At 44.0% G+C, this 25,377-nt stretch overlaps 1 protein-coding gene across 2 annotated transcripts in view; it reads right to left on the bottom strand.

The window, feature by feature from the left end:
* FSHR (follicle stimulating hormone receptor) overlaps nucleotides 1-25,377 on the bottom strand; it is a 162,962-nt gene that overhangs the window by 37,869 nt on the left and 99,716 nt on the right. For both annotated transcript variants that reach the window (XM_060027580.1, XM_060027581.1), the window contains exons 3-4: nucleotides 17,100-17,174; nucleotides 14,590-14,664 (exon numbers count right to left, since the gene is read on the bottom strand). In XM_060027580.1, the coding sequence (XP_059883563.1) occupies nucleotides 14,590-14,664; nucleotides 17,100-17,174 (150 nt within the window). The remainder of the gene's footprint in view (nucleotides 1-14,589; nucleotides 14,665-17,099; nucleotides 17,175-25,377) is intronic.

Genomic DNA, 25,377 nt, shown 5'->3' with positions numbered 1-25,377 from the left:
AAGAATACAACAGCATTTCAAAGGAAAGAATTTGGGGAAAAATGGAAATTAATTTATTGCTGAAAATGATGCTTGTCATCAGTTATGAAAACTCTCATATTGCATATTTTAAAAACAAGGATATGCAATTTTCTAACTTGTTTGTATTTTTTCACTGGGTTTTGAACACTTTGATTAGAAATACAAAACTACAACATCATTCAGGTTTGTAAGAACATCTGATTGGCATTAGGGAAGAAAATTTACTAGCTGAATTTCATAAAAATACTTGCATGAAAGAGTAGGATTGAACACGGAGTCTGGGTGACTCAGAGTGCAGTTATAGGCTGGTCTTCCATTAGACCTATTTGTTTTAGTGAGGTTTTGTTCTCAGCTTTGACAACCATTGAAATCTATTATTGAAATGACCTGTGAATTGCTTTTCTGAGTGTTAAACTAAGGATTAAAAAATAACGAAACAGGGGCTTCCCTGGTGGCGCAGTGGTTGGGAGTCCGCCTGCCGATGCAGGGGACGTGGGTTCGTGCCCCTGTCCGGGATGATCCCACGTGCCGCGGAGCGGCTGGGCCTGTGGGCCGTGGCCGCTGGGCCTGCGTTTCCGGAGCCTGTGCTCCGCAACGGGAGGGGCCACAGCAGTGAGAGGCCCGCGTACTGCAAAAAAATAATAATAAAAAAAAAATAATGAAACACATCCTATGGTATTGCTTTCTCTAAAATATTGTTATAATTAGAGCAAACTAGGCTTATTGTGCCATATAAAATGGTATATAATAAGGCAAGGTGTACATGTAAAACATATGATTTATTCACCTTTATTTCATACTTTAAAATATAATTTTTGTGTATATATGTATCTACTTTATAAATAAACTTATTTTGGGATATAGGTTTTTTTGTTGTTGTTTTTTGGTGTTTTTTTTAGCTGATGGGGTGAAGAATCAAGACCCTATTGTTCACTATGTAGGATATTTTGCTTGGGAAGAGAAGCCTGTGATTCTGAAGAGCTTCCAGGTGGAAATAGTAATAGGTTTGTGCTGTGCTGCTTGGGAAAGTAGGTATAGGATTAATAATAATAACGGTCAACATTTATTCAACAGTTCCTATGTACCAGGTACCACACCAAGCACTTAACATCGATTATTTTATTTATTCCTCTCCTCTACCTTAGGAGATGGGTATCATTACCATCCTCATATCAGAGTGGAGGAGGCCTGGCCGAGAGGTCCAATCACTTTCGCAAAGACGCACATAAGGGGGCAGAGCTAGAGGCTGAATCCACATCTTTCTGACTCTAAAGTTTGTGCTCCTACTGTGATCAGACCGAAGAATGAATTGTACTGCAAAGCACTTGGTTCCCTACCTTTGGAAATGTGTCTGTGTGTCTGGGTTTCTTCATGAGGGGTGTGATACTGTTATTTATGATACAAAATATATATTTGGTCTCCATTCCCCTTCCTGGCGTAGACCTTCTGGGTGGGGAGCATGGTGGGCTTGGAGAAGGCATGGAAGCTCTGAATCCTTTCCCCATACCTTGCCCTATGCACCTCTTCCATTTGGCTGTTCCTAAGTTGTGTCCTTTTATAATAAGCTGGTAATCTAGTAAGCAAAATGTTTCCCTGAGTTCTGTGAGCCTTTCTAGCAAATTAACCAAACTCAAAGAGGGGTCATTGGAAGCTCCAATCTATAGCTGTTTGGTCAGGAGCACAGGTGACAACCTGGACTTGCAATTGGTGCCTGAAGGGGGACAGTCTTATTGAATCGTAGGGCACTCAGCTGGTGTCTGAGAATTGCTTGGATGTGTGAGGGGAAACCCCACACATTGGAACGGGGTGTAGAATTGGAAAGGGGAGTTGAACTCTGTGACCTCTAAGGTGACTTCCAACTTAGAAGCTTGGAGCATTTCTCCATAAATGCTGTTTCCAAAGATTATAAATGCTTTGCTTACAAACGAAAGGCCACAGTCATCAAATAAGTCTAGGAAGTGCTGCATTAATAAGGTTAAACAGTTTCTTTCCTGCAGGATTCTCAGAGCCTTTACCACAATATTATTCATTGTAAATGCCCAAGAGGAGGAAGTAGTGCGCTGTCTTTCCCCAAACATATTGACCCTGGATTCTTCCTTTATTGTAGAGTATCTCCTGAGTGTGGTGCTTCCTAGTTCAACCTTGGAAGCCCTGCTAGAAGCTAGAGTATTTATGCTGATTTATGCTAATTCTCCAAAAATGCTGTTACCATTTAGAACATGGTTGGCAAACTCTTAGACAGAGTGTTCTGTTAGTCAGCCCCCTGTATTCCTCTACCATGATATAAGTCAGAAAGTTTACAGAACCACACTGGTGAAAAGGCACACTCTGTCAGATGAACTTTGATCCAATTTCTCCCGGCATTTCAGGCATTTTAGGATGGGCCCCTTTAGGGTACAACCTAAAGAGGGAAGAGACTCTGAATAACTCCCCTGCAGCTGTACAGGGTCTGTCAGTCACAGGATCAGATTCCTACTCCTAGCCCAACAATTAACCTCTCTACTACACACCCTGTCTGGGTAAGAAGAAATCGTGTTCTCTGATGGCAAAATGAATCAAAGGAGGACTAAACTGAAGAGAAATCTTTGACAAAATGGGCCTGAATGTAGAAAACAACAAAGTTTGTGATGGGTTACTGAGCAGCTCTCACTTTGTTGTTATTCGTCCTTTCAATTTGGGGCCTGCAACACGATGCCTTCGTGGCTAGGGCAGGTCTCAGTGTAACAGGATGTCTGAGTTGGAGTTTTTCCTGAGATGCTGAGGTATGAGACATGCTATAGTCCAGGTTCCTAGAAACCAGTTACACAACTCTTAACCTCTCGTGCGCAGTAGGCGTGAAAACGCTGTAGGAACCTTGTGAGAAGGGTTCCTGGAGACGCCTGAGAATCTGCCCTTCCCAGCCCCCCACCATGAGGAAGGGTGGGAGCTGTTGTTGTGTCACTTCGGCTGAGAGAAGGACTTTAAGAAAACCACGTGGCAACTTTCATCACTGTCTCCTCCTGCTTGGGGACACAGTGACCAGTGTCTGACTTGGGCCTGGGTGAGAGGCTGCCTGAAGTGGCAATAGACCAGAGGACTGGTATTTGGGAAGTAACAAGTCCTAGGAACTGATTACACAGGTCACAGTTCTGACCCAGACTTCTAGGAAGAAAAGGCTGGAAAATCGCCTTATCTTATATTTGTGTAGCTCACGTGACTGACAGAGTTATTTCATATTACCTCATTTGACTTTCCTGTGAGTTTCTAAGGTGAATACAATTAGGATTCCCGTCTTACAGATAAGGGAGGCAACACTCATAGAGGATAAATGAATCACCCAAATTTCTAAGCTCAAACCAGAAAGAATCATAGTTAATACTTTCCAGTTACCTTACCACATGTCAGGCACCATCATACAGGCCTTGCCTGTACAGAGTCACTTATTCCTGCCCACAACTCCATGAAGAAGATACTATTATTAGCTCCATTTTCTAGATAAGGAAACTGAGGCTTAGAGAGTTTCAGTTAACTTGTTTGCTAGCAAGTGGAAGAAATGGGATCGGAACCTGGGCCCTCGGGCTCCCATGCCTCTTGGTGATCTTTCCATGATACCACACTGGCTACATAAGGACTTTTAAAACCTAAGATCTCTCCAAGTTAGATTCACTGCTAACAGAGTGTTCCTAAGAGGTAATCTTTTGGGACCTTCTTGGATGCCAATGTACGAATAACTTTAGTCAGACTACCAATCTGTGGCAAGCAGTTACTTTTAAATTACATAGGGGAATCGCAAAAGAGTTAATATTTTAAACGGTTTGCACACCCTTCCCCACAACTCATTTCAAGCATTCATTATTTAGAAAGCTATTTCTTAGGTACACTTCAACATAGCCGCGTAGATGATCACAAGTTCCAAATGGCAAACAGGAATCAGGTGTCACTCTTGTGCTCAGAACACTGGGTACGTTGACATTGGCTTCACCCACACTCCGCACCTTCCCAGCCGCGGAGCCCCGGAAAGTGGGGAGAACCAGGATGGAATCAGACACTCCTGGCCTCAGATCTCAGTTCTGCCAACTACAGGATCTCTGAGTTTCAAATTCCTCATTTATAAATTGGGCAAAATACACACCTCACTGTTTTGGAAGGTTGGAAGATGAGTTGTGAGAACAAAATACCTAGTTTAGGGTCTGCCATCTAGTAGATGTTCAATTAGTATCAGTTTCCCTGTCTCTCCTGCTCCAAGATCCTTTCTTAATCCCATTTGGGGAATTAGGGCAATTCAGTCAGCATCTCTGAACCTCAAGTTTCCCACCTGTGAGATGGAACCATCAGTAAATATCTCAGAGGGCTTTTGTAAGACTATGTAAATTAGTATAAAGTGAAAGTGCTTTCTAAATTGTGATTTCTGTGTCCCGCCCCGTATCCGCCCGCAGTGCCCTGTCCAATCAGCAGTGCTTGCACTTGTTTGCCATTTTGAACTTTCAAAGCGTCCCCGCACCCTGACTCATCTTCTCCCTTCCTTTCTCTTCCTTACAACTTTTGAAGGAGATGGGGCTGTCCATTTCCTCTCCATCTTACACGAGGCCCAGAGAGGTCTCGTTACTTGCTTACACAAGCAGGACCGCGGCTGGAGCCTGAGCGTGCGGCTCTCCCATAAAGAGAAGAGCTTTTCCTTGGTGTCCAGGCGGCTCCTGTGGTTTGGCCCTTGTCCAGAGAGACTGTGCTGGGTGAGCTTTGCGAGGGAGGCTGCCTAATTTTATCTTTGAATCCCAACTGGTGGGGGAGGAGCTCAGCCCCTCTTGAACTAGACATTATTTGTGGGGTGTTTGCTGTGGGTGATCTCATGATTAAACCGCAGCAGAACATTTTTGTAATGTCTGCTGGGGATGAAAATATTCTTCCTTAGACCGTTTGTCACCGCAGTGTTCACACTCTGTAATGCCCCAAGATATTTCTCTAAAAACAGCAGCTGCTTGCCTTCCACTACCCAAACAGAAAGATTCAAATCCAGGCCCGCCCACATTTTCATTAAGGACCTACTCTGTGCACGCCCTTCTGTAGAAGCTCAGAGATGAGCTAGATGCAGCCTTTGCTCTGGATTAGAGGTCAGTTGAATCAGGTGATGCCCTCTCCTGCCGCTTCACTGCTCCCCAGTCTTGAGCCAGCTGATCTGGCTGGCCGAGGAGCCCCCTGGAATGCCTGCCTCCTATAGCCATGCCCACGGGAAGACAGCATCTTCCCAGATGGACAAGCCAAGGGTTTGGGAGCAGCGGGGGCCATGTGGCTAGAAGATGCCTGTGTTCTTAGCTTACAACCTAAGAGCACACACTGTGAAAGATAAAGCAGATGAGATGAATGAGGGCAGCAAGGAACAAATGGGTCCCTCAACAAGCGTTACAGAGTGAGGCGAGAACCAGGTGCACAAGAGGTCTGGCGTGAGAGATCACAGCCCGTGTTCTCTAAAAGGAGAAATAAATAGCTGAACGCCTTTTTTTGTGCCACGTACTGGGGGTATGGCTGTGAAGACCACCTGGTCCCCATCCTGGAGGAGCACACAATCTGGTAACCAGAGTTGACTGCGTGATGCCCTCCCCTCTCTCCTGCTCACCCCCTGTTGCCCACGGCACTGCCCAACCTCCTCTGGCCCATCTCTGCTTCCAGGGGCTGCCCCATCCCGACAGAGACGGTAGCTGACAGTTCTTGTGTTAGCTCCAATATCTTAATATGTGGCCTCTCCCAGGGATAATTGCAAATCTAAAAGGGTCAGAAAGGACCAAAATACCTTTGAAACCTTCCTATATTGAATTGAGGCTGCAGTGGTGGAAGAAGAGACAGCAGTTTATTTTCCACAGAGGCGGGGCTTCCCTTGATGCCCTCCAGATTCTCGCCAGCTAAGCTGTCTCTCCTTCTGCCTGTGCCTGGGGCCAACCCTGCCAGGGATTTGCCCTCCCAGGCCAGCTCCAATGGCTGCTGGGCGTTGTCTGCCTCTTAAGCCTGGTGCCACATCCAGTACCTCTGAGGCCCCACTAAGGCTGGCTGTGCTCATTTTATAAGGGGCCGAAGTGGCAGGGCTCATGCTGTGAGTCCCCTTTAGCTTAAGAAGGGGACTTCTTTTGAGAGTAATTTACAGCCGGTTTAAGTGTTCGATGCCTCCGAAGGATCTCAGCATTTAAAGGGTCTCCTTGAATCCTGGGGAAGAGGAGCCTGGTCTGGGAAGCAGAGTGGCCTGCAGGAGGCTGGATTTTCCCGTCTTACAGAGGGACTTTCTCCTTCCATATAAGGCCCTTTGTGCTGGATCTGAATATGCTGAACTCAGGACAGGACAGTGACTCTGGGATCCCCAGATTCGTGAAGAACACAATTTAGACACCAAGCGCCTGAGGGTCAGAAGAGATCTAAGAGGATGTACAGTCCCTTCTCCTCTTTCATCAGCCTCTTGAAGCATACTTGATGATTTCCATTTTGTAAGTGAAGAAACCGAGACTTGAAGCAATCAGCCCATCACTGTCTGGGGGGAGGTGGAGGTGATCTTAGCCATGAGGAGGAGGGCAGGGCTGAGTTTCATGCAGCCAATCGGAGGCTTGTTTCTCTCGGAACCCTCTCTAGGCTTGTCTTTACATCTGATTTCTGGTGACGACAGAGGTCTTATTTCAGAATTAACGAGGTGAGGATATACCTACCTCATAAGAGGTATATCCTGCGAAAATATAATCCAGAGACCGCAAGCGGCTGGAGTAGGTGGTCACCTACGTGCTATATGAGTGGATCCTGTTGGACTCTCTTTCCCTCTCAGAAGCCCCACGCCCGGGAGTCTATCATTATCAATTCTTGGGTTTCACATTGCCTTTTCCAGGCTCCTTTTTAAAAATATGCCACTTCCCTTGAGAAGAAGACCATCAGTCTGAACATACTGATGTGAATTGATAGATGCAGTAATTGCCTTGCTGATGGAGAAGGCCTGGGCCTCTTGGTGCACAAAGCACTGAACAGGTCAGAGGAGTGAAGAGCAGAGGTTAGCAGCATGAAAATGTCACCGTTGTTACAAGCAGGCCCCAAGACAAGAGGAAGTTCTCGCTCTCCTGGGGCTGACATGCTCAGGCTGAAATCTCATGCTGAACTCCAGTGTTCCACAAGGAAAATCTGGCTCTCTTCTCCTGGAGTTGACAATGGCAGGCAAAGTTGGCTCTGCTAGACAGATTACTGATAAAAGAAGCAATTGTGTAATTTCCATTGTGCCCAGACATCCTTGTAGTCATGACAACATCCTTAGACGTTTACAACGCTGACAGCCAGAGAGGTGGCTAATAATTTCTTCCCAATACTCACAGCCACTGTGTAAGGTGATTTCTGGCCCAGACTGAATTCTTGATGAGTACTGTCAGCAGGGTGATTCTGTGTGGGAGTCACTAGGGGGAAGGGAGGCTTTGGGGGTTACTAGAGGTTAGTGGGCAAAAATCATTGCATTCACTTGGGTCGTCCGACCTAGAGGGAAATCATATGCCAGTGGTACAGTTTCGGAAATGTGTCCCCCGTTGAACCATGCCTTTCTATTCCTCCAGGTGCCACCATTACTGTACTCCTCCATTATGGCAACTGGTCCTTAGCAGGTCTCCCTTGAGTATAGTCTATACCCTGTTACCTGTCAATCTACAGTCCAAATCATTGTCATCCTGGCACTCTGCTGCTTAAGAAGCTCTTTTTCTAAAAACAATCGAAGTATAGTTGATTTACAATGCTGTGTTAGTTTCAGGTGTACAGCAAAGTGATTCACTTATACACATACGTATCTATTCTTTTTCAGATCCTTTTCCCTTATAGGTCATTACAAAATATTGAGTATAGTTCCCTGTGCTGTACAGTAGGTCCTTGTTGGTAAGACTCTCTTATAGCTTATTCTCTGCTCCTAAACTCCTTGCTTAAATTTAGTTTTCCAGTCTCACCAAACCCGATCCATCCTGATATAGTCAGACTCCTTCTCGGTGTGCGCCTTCCTTTTATTGAGCCTCAGCATCTCGTCATCCTCTGCCTCTTCCGTGGCCCTTTTATGTTCTATGCATTTACTTACCTCTTTCTTTCACAGAAAATGCCTTCTTTTCCGTCTTTCTAAATTTTATTCATCCCCCAAGTTGCAGCTAAATTCTCCCTACCTTGAAAGAAACTTTCCTTGACTAGTGCAACCCAAGGCATTGGATCAGTCCTCTTATCTATGGCCAGTGCCACACAGCTTGAAAGATGTATTATATTCAGGGGTTAAAGAATGATAGTCTTTTCTCCCCAGAAGACGGAGCTCCTTGTTTTGGGAGCTGTCCGTAGATGACTCCTTTATCTCTCACAAGGCCATCCCCTCTATCCTTTCTCCACCACCCTTTTTAAACCATCACGCAACTTACCCTGCTTTATTTTTCTTCATATCACTATCACCACGGACATTATACAACATCATTTGTCTCTCCAATTAGAATGTAAGTTCCATAAGGGCAGAGGCTTCATCTGTCTTGTCATCTTTTGTACACCCAAGAAACATCACAATAAAGCCTGGGATATGGTATGGCCTCAGTAAATGATTGTTGAATGATTGGCTGAATGAATGAGTCCTTACTGACTGTCTACTTCACATCTGAAATGATGGAGGAGAAATGGGAAGGCACCGATCCTTTCTACTGTGCACGTGGCTGCAGTAACTTTGAAAAATGAACCCAAGTATGGCTCTTTCCCCACCACCACAGAGAACCAAATGTTGCTGAACATCAAAAGTATCGGAACAGTCCACAGGGACATTGCACATTCCTGTCCGAAGAGCTCTGTGACCAGGGAGTACAGGCATGGCCAGCTGGCTTCTGTAATTGCTTGTACTTTTACTGCCCTGCTTACTCCTTGGACTGTTGTGAGGTTCAGATGCAATGAAGTGTGATAAAAAGAGTCAAATTGTAAATCAACATAAAAATAGGAAGCATTATCCAACCAGTTGGTTGATGGGGATGGCATGAGGTATTGTGGACCACTAGTGTTGAAAATGAGCAAAAGGAGGGGTTAGGGTTATGCAGGGTTATGTCATTTCACTTGTTTGGAGGGGCCTTTCTGGATTTGTCAGGACTTTGGTAAGAAGGATGCCTTTTACTTTTTTTATTTTTATTTTTATTTTTTTTGCGGTACGAGGGCCTCTCACTGTTGTGGCCTCTCCTGTTGTGGAGCACAGGCTCCGGACACGCAGGCTCAGCGGCCATGGCTCACGGGCCCAGCCGCTCCACGGCATGTGGGATCTTCCCGGACCAGGGCACGAACCCGCGTCCCCTGCATCGGCAGGCGGACTCTCAACCACTGCGCCACCAGGGAAGCCCCCTTTTACTTTTGAGAAACACAAATGATATATTTTCATGTGTGAATGCTGATCAGTGGGTTCTGTCCAAAAGAAACAAGGCCTTCAAAACCTTAGAAATATTGGAAGGGGAAAGAGATATCACCACCACCAACACATCACCATCATCGTCATCAAATTAATCCTTACAAGACTCTTAGAGATAGGTATTCTTTTTTTTTTTCTTTTTCTTTTCTTTTTTGTTTTGCAGAGAAGAGAACTGAGATACATAGAGGTGGAGTCCCTTACACAGGCTCCCTTAGCTAGTAAATGATAGAGTCAGGAATTTAATAAGAATTGCTAACATTGATTGAGAATTTTTAAAATGTCAGTCATTCTTTTCAGTACTTCATTTACTACAATGCAGAGATGCAGGCAATGTTATTCCTCATTTATAGAAAGGAAAACTGAGACCTAGGGAAGTTAAGCCAGTTACCCAAGGTCACACAACTAAGAAGGGTAGGAACCGAGCCCTGAGCCCAGCCAGATGGCCCTGGAGCCTCTGCGCTTCCTTGTTATACTGTGCCGCCTCCTGAATCCCTGCCCTCTGTCCCTTTTGCCATGCGCTGTCCAACAAATGGCTTAACTTTTGTAACCAAAGAAGCTACTTTCATCACTCCTACCAAAACAAATGAAAGAGAGGAACGCAGAAAAGAGAGAGAGAGGGACTTGGGAGGGGTGGGGGAAGAAACAGCCAGAAATGCCGAGGTGAGTCCCAATGAAGACTCTCCTGGAATCATCCCTGGCTGGAGAAAGCAGATGGCGTGGCTGCCGTGAACAGCCCCCTAAGAAGCTCTAAGCGTCTCCCACGTGAGAGGAAGAGAGTTGTCAGTTGAGGGTGCGGGCCCACCCAGCTGTGTGAAGGGTTTGCCAAGATGGAATTAAGGTTTATTGAGTAGCAAAGAGCAACATCCAGCTGCCTAAGAATTACGCTGACAGGATGCAAAGGCAAGAGAATATTGTGTAAACCTTATTTACAGATCAATAGATAATCTTCCATACGCAAAAGCTCAGCGCCAGGAAGGCAGAGTGGTAAAGAAAGAAATACTGCTTTGCAAATACAATATTGACTTGAAAAAATCCACCCAGATGAATCCTTTGATGGATATTCTTCTAGTCAAAGTACATTTCTTTATTCATGAGTTTTTTTCTCCCCCCCCCAACCCTTTCAGGTTCCTTAATGAAGGATGAAGGGAATAATGAAGAACGCTGATTTCTAGTTGTCTTGAATTCTGTGCCGTCAATGATCAGCATGAAATGGAATCAACGCTGAGAATCTCAGAATAACATTTCTAAGTGCGTGTGTGTGTATGCAGCGCTTAGGGTTCTCAAGTCAAATGACAACACACCCCTACCCCTTGTAATTTCCTGCTCTGCTGGCTGTGATGATAAACATTTAACCTGGCTTAAGGGAATAGACAACTACTCCATCCTACCAGTCCCCTCTGGATTCCTTCATCCATTTTGTGTTTCCTCTTTGCCTTGAAGCAAGTAGTTCATCATTCCCAAGAATATCTGAAATCGTTACCACCCACCTCTACCTGGCTGCTGGATTGCGGAGCTGTTCATGACCGCTGCTCAGACACAAATAAGAATGGAAAAAGAACGAAGCTTAACTGGGCTTTTTTTCCACGAAATCATCTTTTAGATTAGAGGACCAACTCTGAATTTAGGTGATTCCTCTTAGCAGTTTGGAAAACACTTCAAAGGACCACGGTCTGAGAGACCTGAATAGATGTCTTGCTGGTAGTGTCTTTGGAGTGAAAAGTTGCTCTAGTTCCCAGGGTCACCCTGTGCTGCATTCCGGGAGGAGTGTGCAGCTGGGAAAAGTCCACCCTGGGCAATAAGTCCAAAGGCTTAAGATGGACGGCTCTTCAGCCCAACTTCCCGAGGGGGATCAGCATGGCAGTGGATGTGAAAGGACCTCATACTCTGTAGGATTATGTAAGTATATATATTTTTCAGAGCCATCGAGGAGGATCATTTAACAGTGACACAATTCCTCTAAACTGCTTGCAAGTTCTTTTCTTTCTCCAGTTAGAAAGCGTGTTTCAGATACACTCAGAACGATGACCTCCTCTTAGGAACGGATGTGGCTGGAAGTGGTCACCTCCAGCTTTGTCTGGACTTGATGGGGAGCCAGGTGTGCCTGAGGATTACTGAACACCTCAAAATGAGAAAAGGACACAAAGGGGAGGCTGGACTTGACGACAGATGACACAGATTTCCAGAGTCAAAGTCGGAGATTTGTCCCCTCTGTTCTGCCGGAGTTCCCCCTTCAGTCTAGGGCTGTGCCTTCCACGCCCTCATCCTCCCAAGTTCCTCCCCAGCCCTCATCCCCTAGAGGGAGGGCTGAGGGTCCTTATTAATAAGAACAAATGGTGCTGGCTACAAGGTGCGGGCTAATATTAGGGCCAAATGCTGGAGCTCTTGATTTCAGACTTTGCAGTGATTGCCCATCCCTTGGTCACGTGCTCCCAGGCCCCCATTCTCAGACCTGCTGTTATCATCATAGCTGTGGAATGCGTGAGTGAGGGGGTCCCTTTCTTCTCGAATCTCTCCTCTGCAGGAGCGCTTCTCGTGAGCCACATGTGACAGTTTGTGAATAGGGGTGTCCCTTTGCATATCCTAATGTGCTTTTGTTCTGCTATGGAAGGCTCTGTGGCCGCCCCTATTCCACTCAGACTTTTTCTAAGAGGAAGGGGAGAGGAGAAGGAAGGGAAGAATGGAAATTGGGAGGGAAAGAAGAAAAGAAGAAGGGGTGAAGGAAACCACCTGGGTAATAGGTAGTTTTAAGAATTTTATATCTATATAGTTCTTTATGGTTTATACACTAAAAACAACTTGCAAAATGTTTCTACAGGCATAATCTTACTTAGTTTTTACAACCACCCAATTTACAGATAAGGAGGCTTAGAGAAGGTAATGGTTATCTAGCTAATGAATAACAACATCCCATCTGGAATCCAGTCCTTCTGACGTCATATATAGTTTTTTCTTTTTCTTTTCTATACTGCTCCATTAAATGTACAGGCATGTCCCAAAGTCCTTTTTTTTTTTTTTAACTCATACTTTCTAGGTGAAAGCTGAAGGTCTTAGGGGCCACCATAACTCTGTATTAAACCCTTATTGGACTTTTTCTGAGGGTGGACTTGTAGACTTTGACTGGTTGGCCAGAGAGAGTATCCTACAAATACTTAGTACATTTATTAATGTTTTTGAGCAGTTTGTAGTTTACAGTATATTTTCCCATGTAAACCTCACTTGAGAGTCCTATAAGCTATGCACCTCTCAGAAATCCAGTGATTGGCCCAAGAGTAAATGGTGGAGTCAGGATGAGGTCCTAGATTTTTTTTCAATCCTAAGGCCCATGCCTTTTCTGTTACCTCGGATTTCCTCCACTGCTATGTACCTAACCCAGGTTAGATTCTGCAGAGAGTCTAGCAAAGTCCAGTTAGAGAGCCACGGCTCCTGAGTCAGTCATGACCCTGACCTCTGAGCATGAATGACTACATAATTTGTGAGGTGCAGTGCAAAATGAAAATGCAGGGCTCCTCGTTCAAAGCTGTTTAAGTGTTTCAAGATGGCGACAGCAGAGTATTATACCTGGGGTGAGGCCCTCTGAGCGTGGGTGCCTTTAGAGCCTGGAGCCCCGTGAGACTGCCCTGATTGCACGCCAGTGAAGCTGGTCCTGCCTCTGACATGAGCTCAGGAGTGGAAGACCTTGTTTCTCTCTCAGATCCTTCCTGGGGCTCCTATCAGAGAGCAGAAGTTCCAGGTCGTAGGGACTTTGTTCTGTTAGATCTCTTATTCCCTCAGTCAGCCTCCATTCAGTGAGCTAAACCACAGTGGCCGGGTGTTCCTTATTTTACTTGCTAACTCCAGGTCTCCTGGATCAAAAGTTAGGGACAGAGTCATAATATCACTAGTAGCTAATCTTTATTGAGCATTTACTATGATGTCACAGGAACTATGGGAAACTTTTTACATGCTGTAAACTGGTTGCAAAGATGGCCTCAATTCCCTACCTTCCCTGTATCCACACACCTTGTCTTGTGACTCTGCAGCTTTTTCCATCAAGTAGTGGAGTCTGGTTCTCCACCTCTTGAACCTCAGCTGGTCCCATGAATTGCTTTGGCTAATAAAATTCAGCAGAAGAAATGGTGTGCGAATTCGGGGTTTAGGTCTCAAGAGGCTTGCAAGCTTACTGTCTCTCTTGGAACCCCCAGGACAGCCGTGTGAACAAGCCTGTGTGAGTTGGCTGAAAACGAACACCACTTGGTGGAGAGCTGTTGTCCCAAACCGAGACCACCCAGAGCAGCCAGCACCCACTTCGCCTGCCAGCTAACTTCAGATACATGCGTGAGCTTAGCTGAGGTCAGGCCAACAGAGTCCAGCTCAGCAGAACCATTCCACTGATCAACTCACAGACAGGTAAAAATGATACATCGTTGTTGCTTAAAAACTGTCTTTTGGGGGTAGGTGGTTATGCATTATTATGATGTTAACAGATAACAGATACACATTCATCATGATTTCCATTCTCTTGACAAGGAAACAGGCTTTAAGAGGTTAAATTCTTGCCTGTGATCAGTAGCTAATAAATGGGTCCAGAAAGTTTGACTCCATAGGTCAAATTCTTATCTGTTATTTTGTGGGGCCCCATCACAGCACTCAGGGCTCTGACAAGCCCTCAGCGAATCTGAAAGCTGTTTGAGTGGAAGAAGCAGAGTTTTTGCAGATGGAGGCAGGCCCATGGGATAAAGCTCAAACACCAGGAATCTCTCTGCTGATAAAAACACCATGTCTATTATTAACCAAAACTTTTAATATAAAACACTGTAATCTATCAAAGAAAAAAATGCTTAAATGCAGAACAAGAGAGACGATGTCTTTGAGGTCAAGGTCACAAGCTAAATGCTAGCGGAAATTTTGGCTGTATCTCATTAACACTAAATTATGACTGAGTTCTGCAAGAGGTCCTTGTGACAATCCCATTAAGGCAAATGGCATTCCTTATGATGTCTGTTTTTCTAAATGAAAACAAAATGCAATTATGTCAGTGGAATTCACTCATTAAACTAAACTAAAATCCACCAGCAAGTGTCTCCCCACTTCACTTCTGCCCCACATCTTTGATTAAAAGCAATTGTTCCCCAGAGTTGCAAATGGATATTTTGCTAAAATATAAATGCACAATTTGATCATAGAGCAGGCACAGGAGTTCTTACAGATATCGGAGGTTGGGAAGGTTCTGGAAGGCATCAGGGTCGATGTATAGCAGGTTGTTGGCTTTTTCAATTCTACTGTAAAAGAGGAGAGAACATGCACGTGACCTCAACGGTAAGGAATGCTATGGTGTTTTTCACATTATGCAAAGAGTATGTTAATGTCATTCACCCATCCATCCACCTATTCATCCATCCATTGTTTCAACAAAAATTGAGCATACATGCGGTGTCTTTTACTATACTAAACTGCGCAAACAAAATCTTAACCCTGTCCCATATAACTCTCATCACTGAAGTCTTCCTGGAACCTATTCATCAGAGACAAACAAAGCGCTGACTGGGTGAGTCATTTCCACTGAGCACAGTTGAGTCTTTAACCATTAAGGATCTCCCAGGGTCTGAGGAGGCTAAGAGGGTAGGGACAAGACTAATGGGGGAAACGAGCTTTTGTCCGGTTGGGAGACAAGAGAGAAGGGCATGGAAAACAACAAAAGAGGGTGGGAAGGAAAAAGGCTGAAGGGCCAAAGGAGATTAGAGAAAAGGAGAGTGAAGGGGCAAAGGAAAACAAAGACTGGGGGAAAACCAGTGGGCATCTCTGTGCAGTCCCAGCAGACAGCAGCTGGGAATGTGCCAGTGAGTCCCCTCATGCTCACACTGAGGCTGCTCTCTCACAGCTCATGGGAAGTGATGGCTTCTGCCCCAGGTTGACCTGCACTGTGTCCTGATCTGGACACAGTGCAGTTCTGGAGGTGGGCATGTTCACATTTGGATTCCGACAGAGAGAGGCTGCCCTTTCCCCATCTTGCTAGATCGATGTATATTTGCAGAGATGCTCTGTGTTAATTACTTCCTCCCTGTTTCATTAGCTTAATGTTGCAGTAACCTGTAGCTACCCAGATCCAAGTACCAGGTAATTAATCATTTTAAGTACGGTCAGTGCTACATGGGGGTGAGAACCTCTCCATTCAGTAAAGAGATGAAAGAGCCATCCCATTAGCTCCACTGCCCGTTGAAGAGCATAGAGGGACGCCTGCTTGACCTTGCCCGGAGGGCCAGCTGCCCTTTGGTTCATTTCTCTGATATTCTCTGTGGGTTCTGAGACCCTGGTCAGATCTCTTTTCCCAACTAGGGTAAGGAAAGGCCAAGCAGAGTGAGAAGGAAGGAAGGAGCACTAGGGCAGTGGGGGGAGGGAGGGAAGGCGTCAGTTGCAGAGGCTTAATGACAACGAGGAAGAATGAGAGTGGGATGCGGAGTGAGTAGGAGAAAAGGGAAGGAGGTCTGCCAAGATGGACGGACTGTCATTCCTAAACAAATTCATATGGATGGATGGATGCATATATGAATTATGCATGTGTGTGTGGGTATGTATATATGCTCGACAAGCGCTAAAAAATGTTCAAAAAGATACGAAGGAGTCAGGAGATTTATGTTCAAGTCCTTATCCTGCTGTGGATTTGACTGGGTGACCAGACAAGCCTCACAACTTCTCTCTGTCTTTCTTTCCTCACCTGTAAAATTAGGGAAGTGGGTCACTGGCTTTCCTAACTGTGCTCCATGAGAATTTTGTGAGATATTAATCAATGCTTCACAGAGAAACCTTTCCAATGACATTAGCTGAGAAACTCTTAATGCGATATCCTTCTTGGAGATTCCAAGTGTATATTCGCATATTACAGGCTCTGAGTTTTCCTATAGTAAGTGAATCTGTCCAACTTAACCTTATTTGACCATAGACTTTTTTCCTTTTTCGGAGCACTGAATAATTTTCCAAGTGTTTAATGATACACAGAATATACTTTGGAAAATTTTGCATCAGATTGTCTGTGAAGTCTCTTCTGGCTTTGATAACCTATGGTAATTAGAGACTGGTATGAAACAGAGGTGGATCTGTGTGAGTATTGGCATGTATGTAAAACTAGAATGTCAACAAGAGGAAGTAAATTTGGTTGGAGTAGTAAAGAGGCCAAGGATTGTGATGATCTTACCGTATGCCGGTTGATGTGTTAGATCTATTTAACATTTATCATCTCATTTATTCATCACAGTGATCCTGTGAGGCATGCAATTTTATTATTCTCACTTACAGATAAGAAAACTAAGTCTTAGCATGATTTTGTATCTTGGCCAAGGTTTCATGGTGGGTCTATGGAGTCAAACTAAGACTGCCCATCTTCAGCTACATCATGGGGGATTTATTCTGGGCTTTGACTGTGGAATAAATTTGAATGAGAGGATGAGGTAGACGCACTTGCAGTCACAGAGCTAGATTCTTGAGTCTACTATGCAAGAAATTCTGGGAGGGAAGAAGCAGGATAAGACCAAGCTCTGGAATGGGACCTGGATGGATCACCAGGTAGAGACACATGACAGTGCCTTTTGGACTGACTTTGACATCTTAAAATGAAATTCTAGGGGTCTGAGGGCAGAGCAGAGCCAGGGCCTCCCAGGAATATAAGTGAACTTTAAAGCTATGGCCGAGAACAGCCATGAGCAAACAGGTTCTTGCTTACATTTCATGTAGTTTGGGCAGATTGGAGAACACATTTGCCTCTATCACTTCCAAGACATCATTCTGCGAGATCTCTCTGCAAAGAAAGAAATAGAATTCAAGTCAGTTCAGTTACACTCCAGAAGTGGATTTAGAGCTCAGCATAGAGCCTTGTGCCTACAATGATTCATGAGACACACAAAACTCTGTTCCTTCTCCCAAAAAAGGCAGCTGTAATGATGAGGCAAAGCTAACAAATGGGATGTTAATACTTGCAGAACAATGAGAGAATAAACCCAAGGCAGTGATTCAGGTCAGAGGTTATTCAGTCTACAAATGTAGCACCTGAGGCCCAGAGAGGGAAAGGGACTTGGTTAAAGATATTTAGGGAATATGGGGGATGGGAACAAACTTTACATTCCCTAGACCAGGGGTCAGCAAACGTCTTCTACAGGACCAGGCAGTAATTTTTTTTTTTTCTTTTTTAGCTTTGTGGATCATTTGGTCTCTGTTGCAACCACTCAGTTGATATTGTCGTGTAAAAGTGGTCAGAGATATCATGTAAATCAATGAGCATGCCTCTGTTCCAGTCAAACTTTATTCATAAAAACAGGGGGCAGGCTGGATTTTGTGTCATGGGCTGTTCAGTGACCCTGCCCTAGACCATGGAGGCAAGTTCTTCATTCTGCTAATCTGGCTTTGGGAGATGAGAACCTCAATTCAGTCTCTTTTAAAGAAACATCCATGCCATTTTACCTAAGCGGCGTTTGTTATTCCAGGACCTTTGGCATTAATGTTGTCTTGGCCTAAAATCCCCAGAAAAGATCCTTCAGCTCCCAGCTTATTTCCTCCTGGAGTAATTTGAGGGGAGTGGAGGATGAAGTCCCCTCTGCAGAAGCCCAGAGCTTATGAGGAGAGAAGGGTAGCTTAATGAGTTAATGTTTATAAAGTGGCTCAAAGGTGAAACACGGTATTATTAGACCTCCTGAGGAAGACTCTCATGCAGTTTTAAGAGAGTCTCAGAAAATCTCATAGGCAGCGTGCACTCAAACTGGCTGAGGTGAGGCGCTGTCTGCTGGCCTGGGATTTAGCTGAGAAGCTATAGAAAGGCTCTTGATCAAGGGAAAAGCCTGGAGGGCAGGGAGAGGGCCTGTTGAGGGAGGGGAAGTATGGTTGTGAGCGCAGTCAGCTCAGGGAGGGGAACTGGTAACATCCGGGGCTTGTCAGCTCAGAGGTTGGCAGGGTCGTTTCTCACACTCCCCCGTGAGTGCAGAGACATTTTGTGAGAGAAAAGCACCTCTTATTCTATGGTAGCTTCCTTCGTGATTCATTTGGTAAAGTGAATTGGTCTTCACAATTTTCATAGTTGAACATAGATGAGGGTGGTGTGTACATGTGTGTATTTAATAGGACATGTTGGCCATTGGGCATTTATTTTGCTCCTCTGTCCTTCAAGTGGAAAGAGTACTGGGAGGTGCAGAAATGAGAAGGAGTAGGAAAGGAGTGGTAGACCTGGAAAAATGAGACATTTATTTGAACACTTAAAGGAGTCAAGTGAAAGAGTTGCACAGGTAGAAAATAAGCATGGAGGAGAGCACTAGATGACAGAGAGGGTTTAAATGCAGATAGGCCCATATTGTCCAAAAGCTATTTCCAGGTTCACTTACAGGTCCTGGTAGGTTTGGTCACCCCCTTGCGGTAATATCTCAGCCTAATACTGCCTAAAAGGTGGACATTTTGACTTAACTGAATTCATGTACCAAGCATTCCATTATATGGATTTTTTTTTTCCAAAGAGAACTAAAAATTATTAAAACAAACTAGCCAAGAAACACTTCTAAATTAATTATTTCAGAAGGCAGTTCATATTTTCTGGCCTCAACTTCAAGGACAGGAGAGGGTATTGGGGTTGGGTGGAGGCTGAGGGAACCTTTGGCTAGAGGAGGCTTGGGGGGAGGTGAACAGCATGCAGTAGTGGAAAAACACCTCACTGGAAAATTCAGGGATCTTGCTCCCGTTCAACCCAGTTCTGCTTCTAGTTATTTCTACGCTCGTTGACTAGGTATCTACTATTTACCAGCCACTCTACATACATTGTCTCCGATCCCTTTAGCATGCCTGTGAAGTCAGTGTTTTAATCTCCATGTTAATAAACAGCCCCATCTGTATGCAGAACCAGCTGTGGCTGACTGCCGGGCTGGAACAGTTTCTTCTACAATGCCCTGCCTCCCAGGGCCACGCTGGGCCTAATATTTCCACTCCTATATATTTACTCAAAAGAAATAAAAACTCATGCCCTCCCAAAGAGTTGTACAGAGATGTTCATAGCAACTTTATTTGTAATAGCCCCAAACTGGGAACAACCCAATGGATGAACTGTGGAATATCCGTACAGTGGGATATTACTTATCCATAAAGTGGAACAAACAGCTGAACCAACATAGTTGAATCTTTAAAAAATTATGCTGAGTGAAAGAATGCAGACAGGAAAGAAAGCATACTGTCTGATTCCATTTATCTGAGGGTCTAGAAGAAGAAAAACTAATATGCAATGATAGAAATCAGAGTAATTGTCACGTGGGGCCTGGGATGGAGGTTGCTGGCAGGGAAGAGGCAGAGAGCTCTCTGGGATGATGGAAATGTTCTATATCAAGATTGGGGAGGTCTGAACATGAGTTTGTCTAACTTATTGAACTTTTCGTTTTTTTTGAGTTATTTTTGGCTGCGTTGGGTCTTTGTTGCTGTGTACCGGCTTTCTCTAGTTGCGGCCAGCTTGGCTACTCTTCATTGCGGTGCGTGGGCTTCTCGTCGCGGAGCACAGGCTCAAGGTGCGTGGGCTCAGTAGTTGTGACGCACGGGCTTAGTTGCTCCGCGGCATGTGGGATCTTCCCGGAACAGGGCTCGAACCCGTGTCCCCTGCATTGGCAGGCGGATTCTTAACCACTGTGCCACCAGGGAAGTCCTAACTTATTGAACTTTAAGTTTAAAATGAATGCATATATTTTATTGTATATGAAACATACCTTAATACAGTTATTTAAACAGTGTCTTTCATTCAAAGGAAGGAGAGTAAATTCCATTTTGTTTGTGTTTTGAGGACTCTGAATTAAGAGAATTAATGGAAGAATGTTGGTTATATTGTCTGGCCAGAAGGTGGTGTTCAACTCCTAGCTCTATCCTGGAGCTTCTCGATAGGGTTCCTTCCCTCCTGGCTGTTCTCCCCGCAACCTCCCATTCCCTCTCCACAATCTGTAAAGTGCATAGCTGAACTAGGTCAGAGGATCAGAGTTTCTCAACTCTGGATGCACGTTAGCATCTTCTGGTGGACCTTTAAAAACTTCCGAAACCTGAGTTCACATCGGAGAGTTGGATTTATTTAGTCTGGGGTGAAACTCTGGTGTTATTTTATTTTATTTTATTTTTCCCTTTAATTCTCCAAGCAATGGTGATTCTAATGTGCATGGTCTCTGGTGGTCTCTGTGGTCAAAACTATTTTCATAATCATGCTAAAATATAGTTTTTTCACTCATTCTATGAGCATACAGTGGAGCCCAGGGGCTAGTTGATGTGTGGATGCAGAAGTAGATACGAGAATCCATCTGTCTTCTATTAAACAAGATGTTAAAATGTTTTGAAAATATGTAAAAAACTATGGTACTCTTCTCCCTAATATTTTTTTGAACATGGTTATTTTGCATAACAACTGTTATTTATGTTATTATGTAGAGATTTATTATTGTTTTAAAATGGACTAGCAAAATATTTCCCAGTTTGAATTTCTAGAATGGTAAGTGTCAGTAGCTATAAGCTACATAAGCAAAATCTGTTTGGTGTCTTTAATAACTTTTAAGATGTAAAGAGATCCTGAGCCCAGAAAGTTTGGGAACTGTCCAATGTAGGCATTGAACGCTGTTCTTTTTGGGTGAGGGATCCTGATTCTGTGGAAAGCTTATTTCCAGAGATGAGGCTCTCATTTCAGACGATGCTTCTCAGTTGTTCATGCATATATGAATCACCTGGGGATCGTGTTGAAATGCAGATTCTCAATGGGAAGATCTCGAGTGGGGTCTGAGGTTCTGCCTTTTTAATGCCTCAGGGTGATAGGGATGGTGCTAGTCTTGAGACCACACTTTGGATTGCAAGGTTCTTTAGAAGAATGGTAGTAACACCCTAACAGGCCTTTCTCCCCAACACACACCCAGTGGTGGGTATGAAAAGCATGATAGAGGAGGAGTGGAGTGAAGTACTTGATTTTAAAAACCCTTTATCCCCTCTGGAAACCCTTCCCTTACTCTCTTATTGAAGTTTTTCTGTCCTCTAGATTCTCACAAGACTTCTTTCATTTCTCAGTTAAAGCAATTACCATGTTGTTTTGTCATTGCTGTTTTTTGTGGGGGTTCTCATTGTCTAATTACCTAACCTGACTTTGAGTTCCTGGGTGGTATCTTATCCATCTATCTTTCTATCTCTAGCATCTAGTGGTACGTTGGCGTGTGATAGGTACTCAATAAATGCTTAGTGGGTGGATGTGTAGATGAAGAAAAAGTCGTCTTCAGGTTCAGAAACAGCATCTGAAAAGCTGCAAAGGAGATGAAGTTTGTCTTCTGTAGTCTTTCACCCCCCTTTCTGTAGCCAACGTGCCCAAGTATGGTATGTGATGGCCAAACCTAGCTTGTCTGTGAGTTAGATTTTTGTCCCAGGGATTTTTCTACATTGAATACACAGCATGCAAGGGACACATACCTGGATTTGGTCTATGTATGGATGTCTAATAGAGTCTGGATGCTTTTAGCTCTACCCCTATGGGTCATAGCATTTCCAGCTCCTCTCTGGCTCACAGATGAGGTCCTTGAATTTACAAAACACCCATAGAGGAGAGGATGGGAGAGATGACTGGTGTGCCTGTAGGAGTTCTTAAAGCATTTGATTGGGTGTTAGATCTCTTCTGTGCATGGAATTCCACGTTTCTTTGAAGGCAGGGGAGATGTGCTTGCATGAAGTGCTGGACATTATCAGGACATTCCCTCTGGAGTGAGTTTCAGAGCCACAGTCAAATTCTACTCCAGATTGCGTTGTTTTGGCCAATGAAGTGGCATTCATATACAAGTACACTTGTGGGTGGGGGTCGGGTCAGTAGGAGGGACTTTAGGGAGAGAATGAGCATGTAGCATTCAGCTGGGTCCAGCCTGAAATGTCAACGTATCCTAGAGTGATATTCATTTGTCCACCATTTCACCTGACACTCAGTTGCCAAACGCTGGGACTGTTTCATTCAGAGAAGAGATGCTACAGGTTTGTGGGATTAGGAAATACTGAAGAACTGTTACCAGCAATTCAGGACCTCCCTAGAATTTCAACGACATGTATGAATTGGAGAGCAGGATGTAGTAAGAAATCAAACACTCACAGAAACATTGTCTTTGCTTTTTTTCTGATATAGGAGATATTCTCCAACCAGGTTTTCCCCTCTTTTCCCTCGTCCCCTGACCTTCCTTAGAGAATTTTCCTTCAGTAAATCTGACATATCCCTCCCTAACTGGGCATTCAACTGCATTAAAATATTTTTTTTTCTTTTTTTTTTTTTTTTTGTGGTACGTGGGCCTCTCACTGTTGTGGCCTCTCCCGTTGCGGAGCACAGGCTCCGGACGCGCAGGCTCAGCGGCCACGGCTCACGGGCCCAGCGGCTCCGCGGCACGTGGGATCTTCCCGGACCGGGGCACGAACCCGTGTCCCCTGCATCGGCAGGTGGACTCTCAACCACTGCGCCACCAGGGAAGCCCTAAAATATTTTTAATACTCACTGAATCAGATTTCTTTCTTTTGTCTTTAATAACCTCAGGCTAAATTTAGTTGACTGTTTCTCTTCCCTGAGTCCCCTGTGGGACGCCCTCACACACTCTCACATAGCCCTCACAGACCGCGCTGGGTTTGCTTTCGGGTTTGTCTCTTTCACCAGGTAAAGAACTCCTGGAGGACGGTGACATTGCCTTTCAGCTTAGTATTTCTGCTCCCAGCCAAGTGTTTGCTGAATGAGTGAATTATCTTTGAAAGATTATAAAAGATTTTCCACCTTTGCTCTTGCACAATGAAGCTGTGTTCTTGAAAATTTGCAGTAAACAGAGTATTTGCAAATCAGAATGTGTACTAACGCAAGAAGGAAGCTTCTGGTTTCGCAGAGCCTAGGAGTGCATTTTTAAAAGAGTGAAGAGCTAATCCAACAAATGTTCAACAAGTTTTAATGAAGCAGCTTTGGTATTTCAGGCACTAGGCTTCGCGTTGGGGCTCTAAAGATGAATAAAATGGGTTCTGGGTTTTGTCAATTGTCTTTAACTCAGCGAGTCTAGTATTCTAGGCTTTCCTTAACTGGGTGCTATCTTTATTTGATGGGCTACATCTGAGTTACTAGAAAGAATAAAATGGATTGTTGGTATGTTGTATTTGAATATAACTACAGATATATAAATAATATACTTTCATATATAGTATATATGTATATATATAGTATATACATAATTATATATGTATTATACATTGTGTTATATACATGATTATATATTGATTATATATATATGATTATATGATTATATTATTATATATTGATTATATGATTATATATTATACACACATAAGTGTGTGTGTATATATATAATAATATATTATATATAATATGTATGTTATATATATATAATATATATATATGTATTTCTACCATATGTCTACTCCCTTAATTCTTCTGGAAATGTGCCAAATAACTTAAGTAAATACAGAACAGTGTGGGTGAAAATGTCCATGAAAATACATTCCAGTAAATTTCATAAATTTCTCCAAATATATACTTCCACCCTTATTTAGAATTCCCTTAAGATCAGATCTGGAGACTTTACAATAGAGACCTGAGTTTGAACCTGCCTCCATTTCTTACTAGCTGTACAACTGTGGCAAGTTACATCAGAGTCTCTCTGAGCTTCAGTTTCCTTGTCTGTAAAATGGGAATAATTGCTATATCACAGGGATGTCAAAGGTATTAAATAAGATGGTATGTGTGAAAGCACAACGCTTCTCACGTGGTAAACTCAAATATCGCTGTGCCTGCTTCCATCTCTCTGTGGAGTTGAGGACTGAAGTCCTCCGCATCTGGGAAATACTGGGCTCGCTGATCACTGAACTGGGGAAAACGGTGTGAGCAAGTGTTCTAGGAATGCTTCTCTTAACCCTGCCCACACATCATTTAAATTCTTAAGCCAGGCTATGGCATTATCCCAGACACCATCCTGAGTCTTAACCACAGTGAGACCTGCCATCTGGTCTGTTGGCCAACAAAGGAGATTAGGCAGAGCACGTAGGTGCCCCAACAAGCATGTCTCCACCACTGAAGTCCTAATCTAAAAAGGAAGCTGGTCCCTTTGGGAGAGGGTCAATACAGAGTGGAACATGTTGTCAGGGTGGGGTAAGGACGTTGCCAATAGGCTCCTCTCACTTCCCCAGGTGGCAGCAGGTAGGTGCATTCCTTTCCTGACATGTCCCATCTGCTTCCTTCTCCCTGGGCAAAGTGCGTCTTTGCTAAAGATGCTATAAAGATGTCCCCAAATGAGACAGAAATTAAAGCACCCTCAGTGACTCGAATTCAACTCCTTCACTTTTAAATTCATCAACAACAAACTTGTGTCCATTTTTAATTTTGTCTTCATTTAAAATGTTAAGTAATAATCTATATTTTGGAATATTTCCCTTGCTTTGCTCAGCAGGTGAGGAAAGGAACTAAAACTCACAGACATAATAGCTAACGTTTATTATGCACTTCTTATGTGCCAAGCAATTTTTCTGCACTTTACATTTGTTAAATTGCTTAATCCTCACAACAACCCTTTGAGGGAAGTACCATCCTTGACCCCTTTACAGAAGAGGGAAATGAGGCATACAGAGGTTGAGTAATTTCCCCAGTGCCACAGAGCCAGTGAGCGAAGTCGACCTAGGATATGAACGCACCATTCATGGGGCCTCAAAAAGATGGCAGAAATCAGATAGGCCATATAGCCAGTGACCCGGAAAACTGTTTCCACTTCAGAAGATCTTGTTGTTATTGTTTTAATTTCCAATAGAGGATAAAATTTTGGCTCAGCAATACGCCTATAAAACAACTAAATACTGCCCCCTTCCTCCATGCTGCATGGTACTTGAGTTCTGATGAGGCAAAATATGTCGACATGCTAATTCACCTTCTGCAGATAAATCAAAGTCCCAAGCAGTGACTCATAGGGTAAGTGCTTTTTTAGGGCATTCTCTATGCAAGGGCAAAACAT

Source organism: Delphinus delphis, chromosome 12, assembly GCF_949987515.2.
Source record: "Delphinus delphis chromosome 12, mDelDel1.2, whole genome shotgun sequence".
NCBI lineage: Eukaryota > Metazoa > Chordata > Mammalia > Artiodactyla > Delphinidae > Delphinus > Delphinus delphis.
The sequence above is the reverse complement of the archived record's forward strand: the minus strand, read 5'-3'. Positions and strand labels throughout refer to the sequence as shown.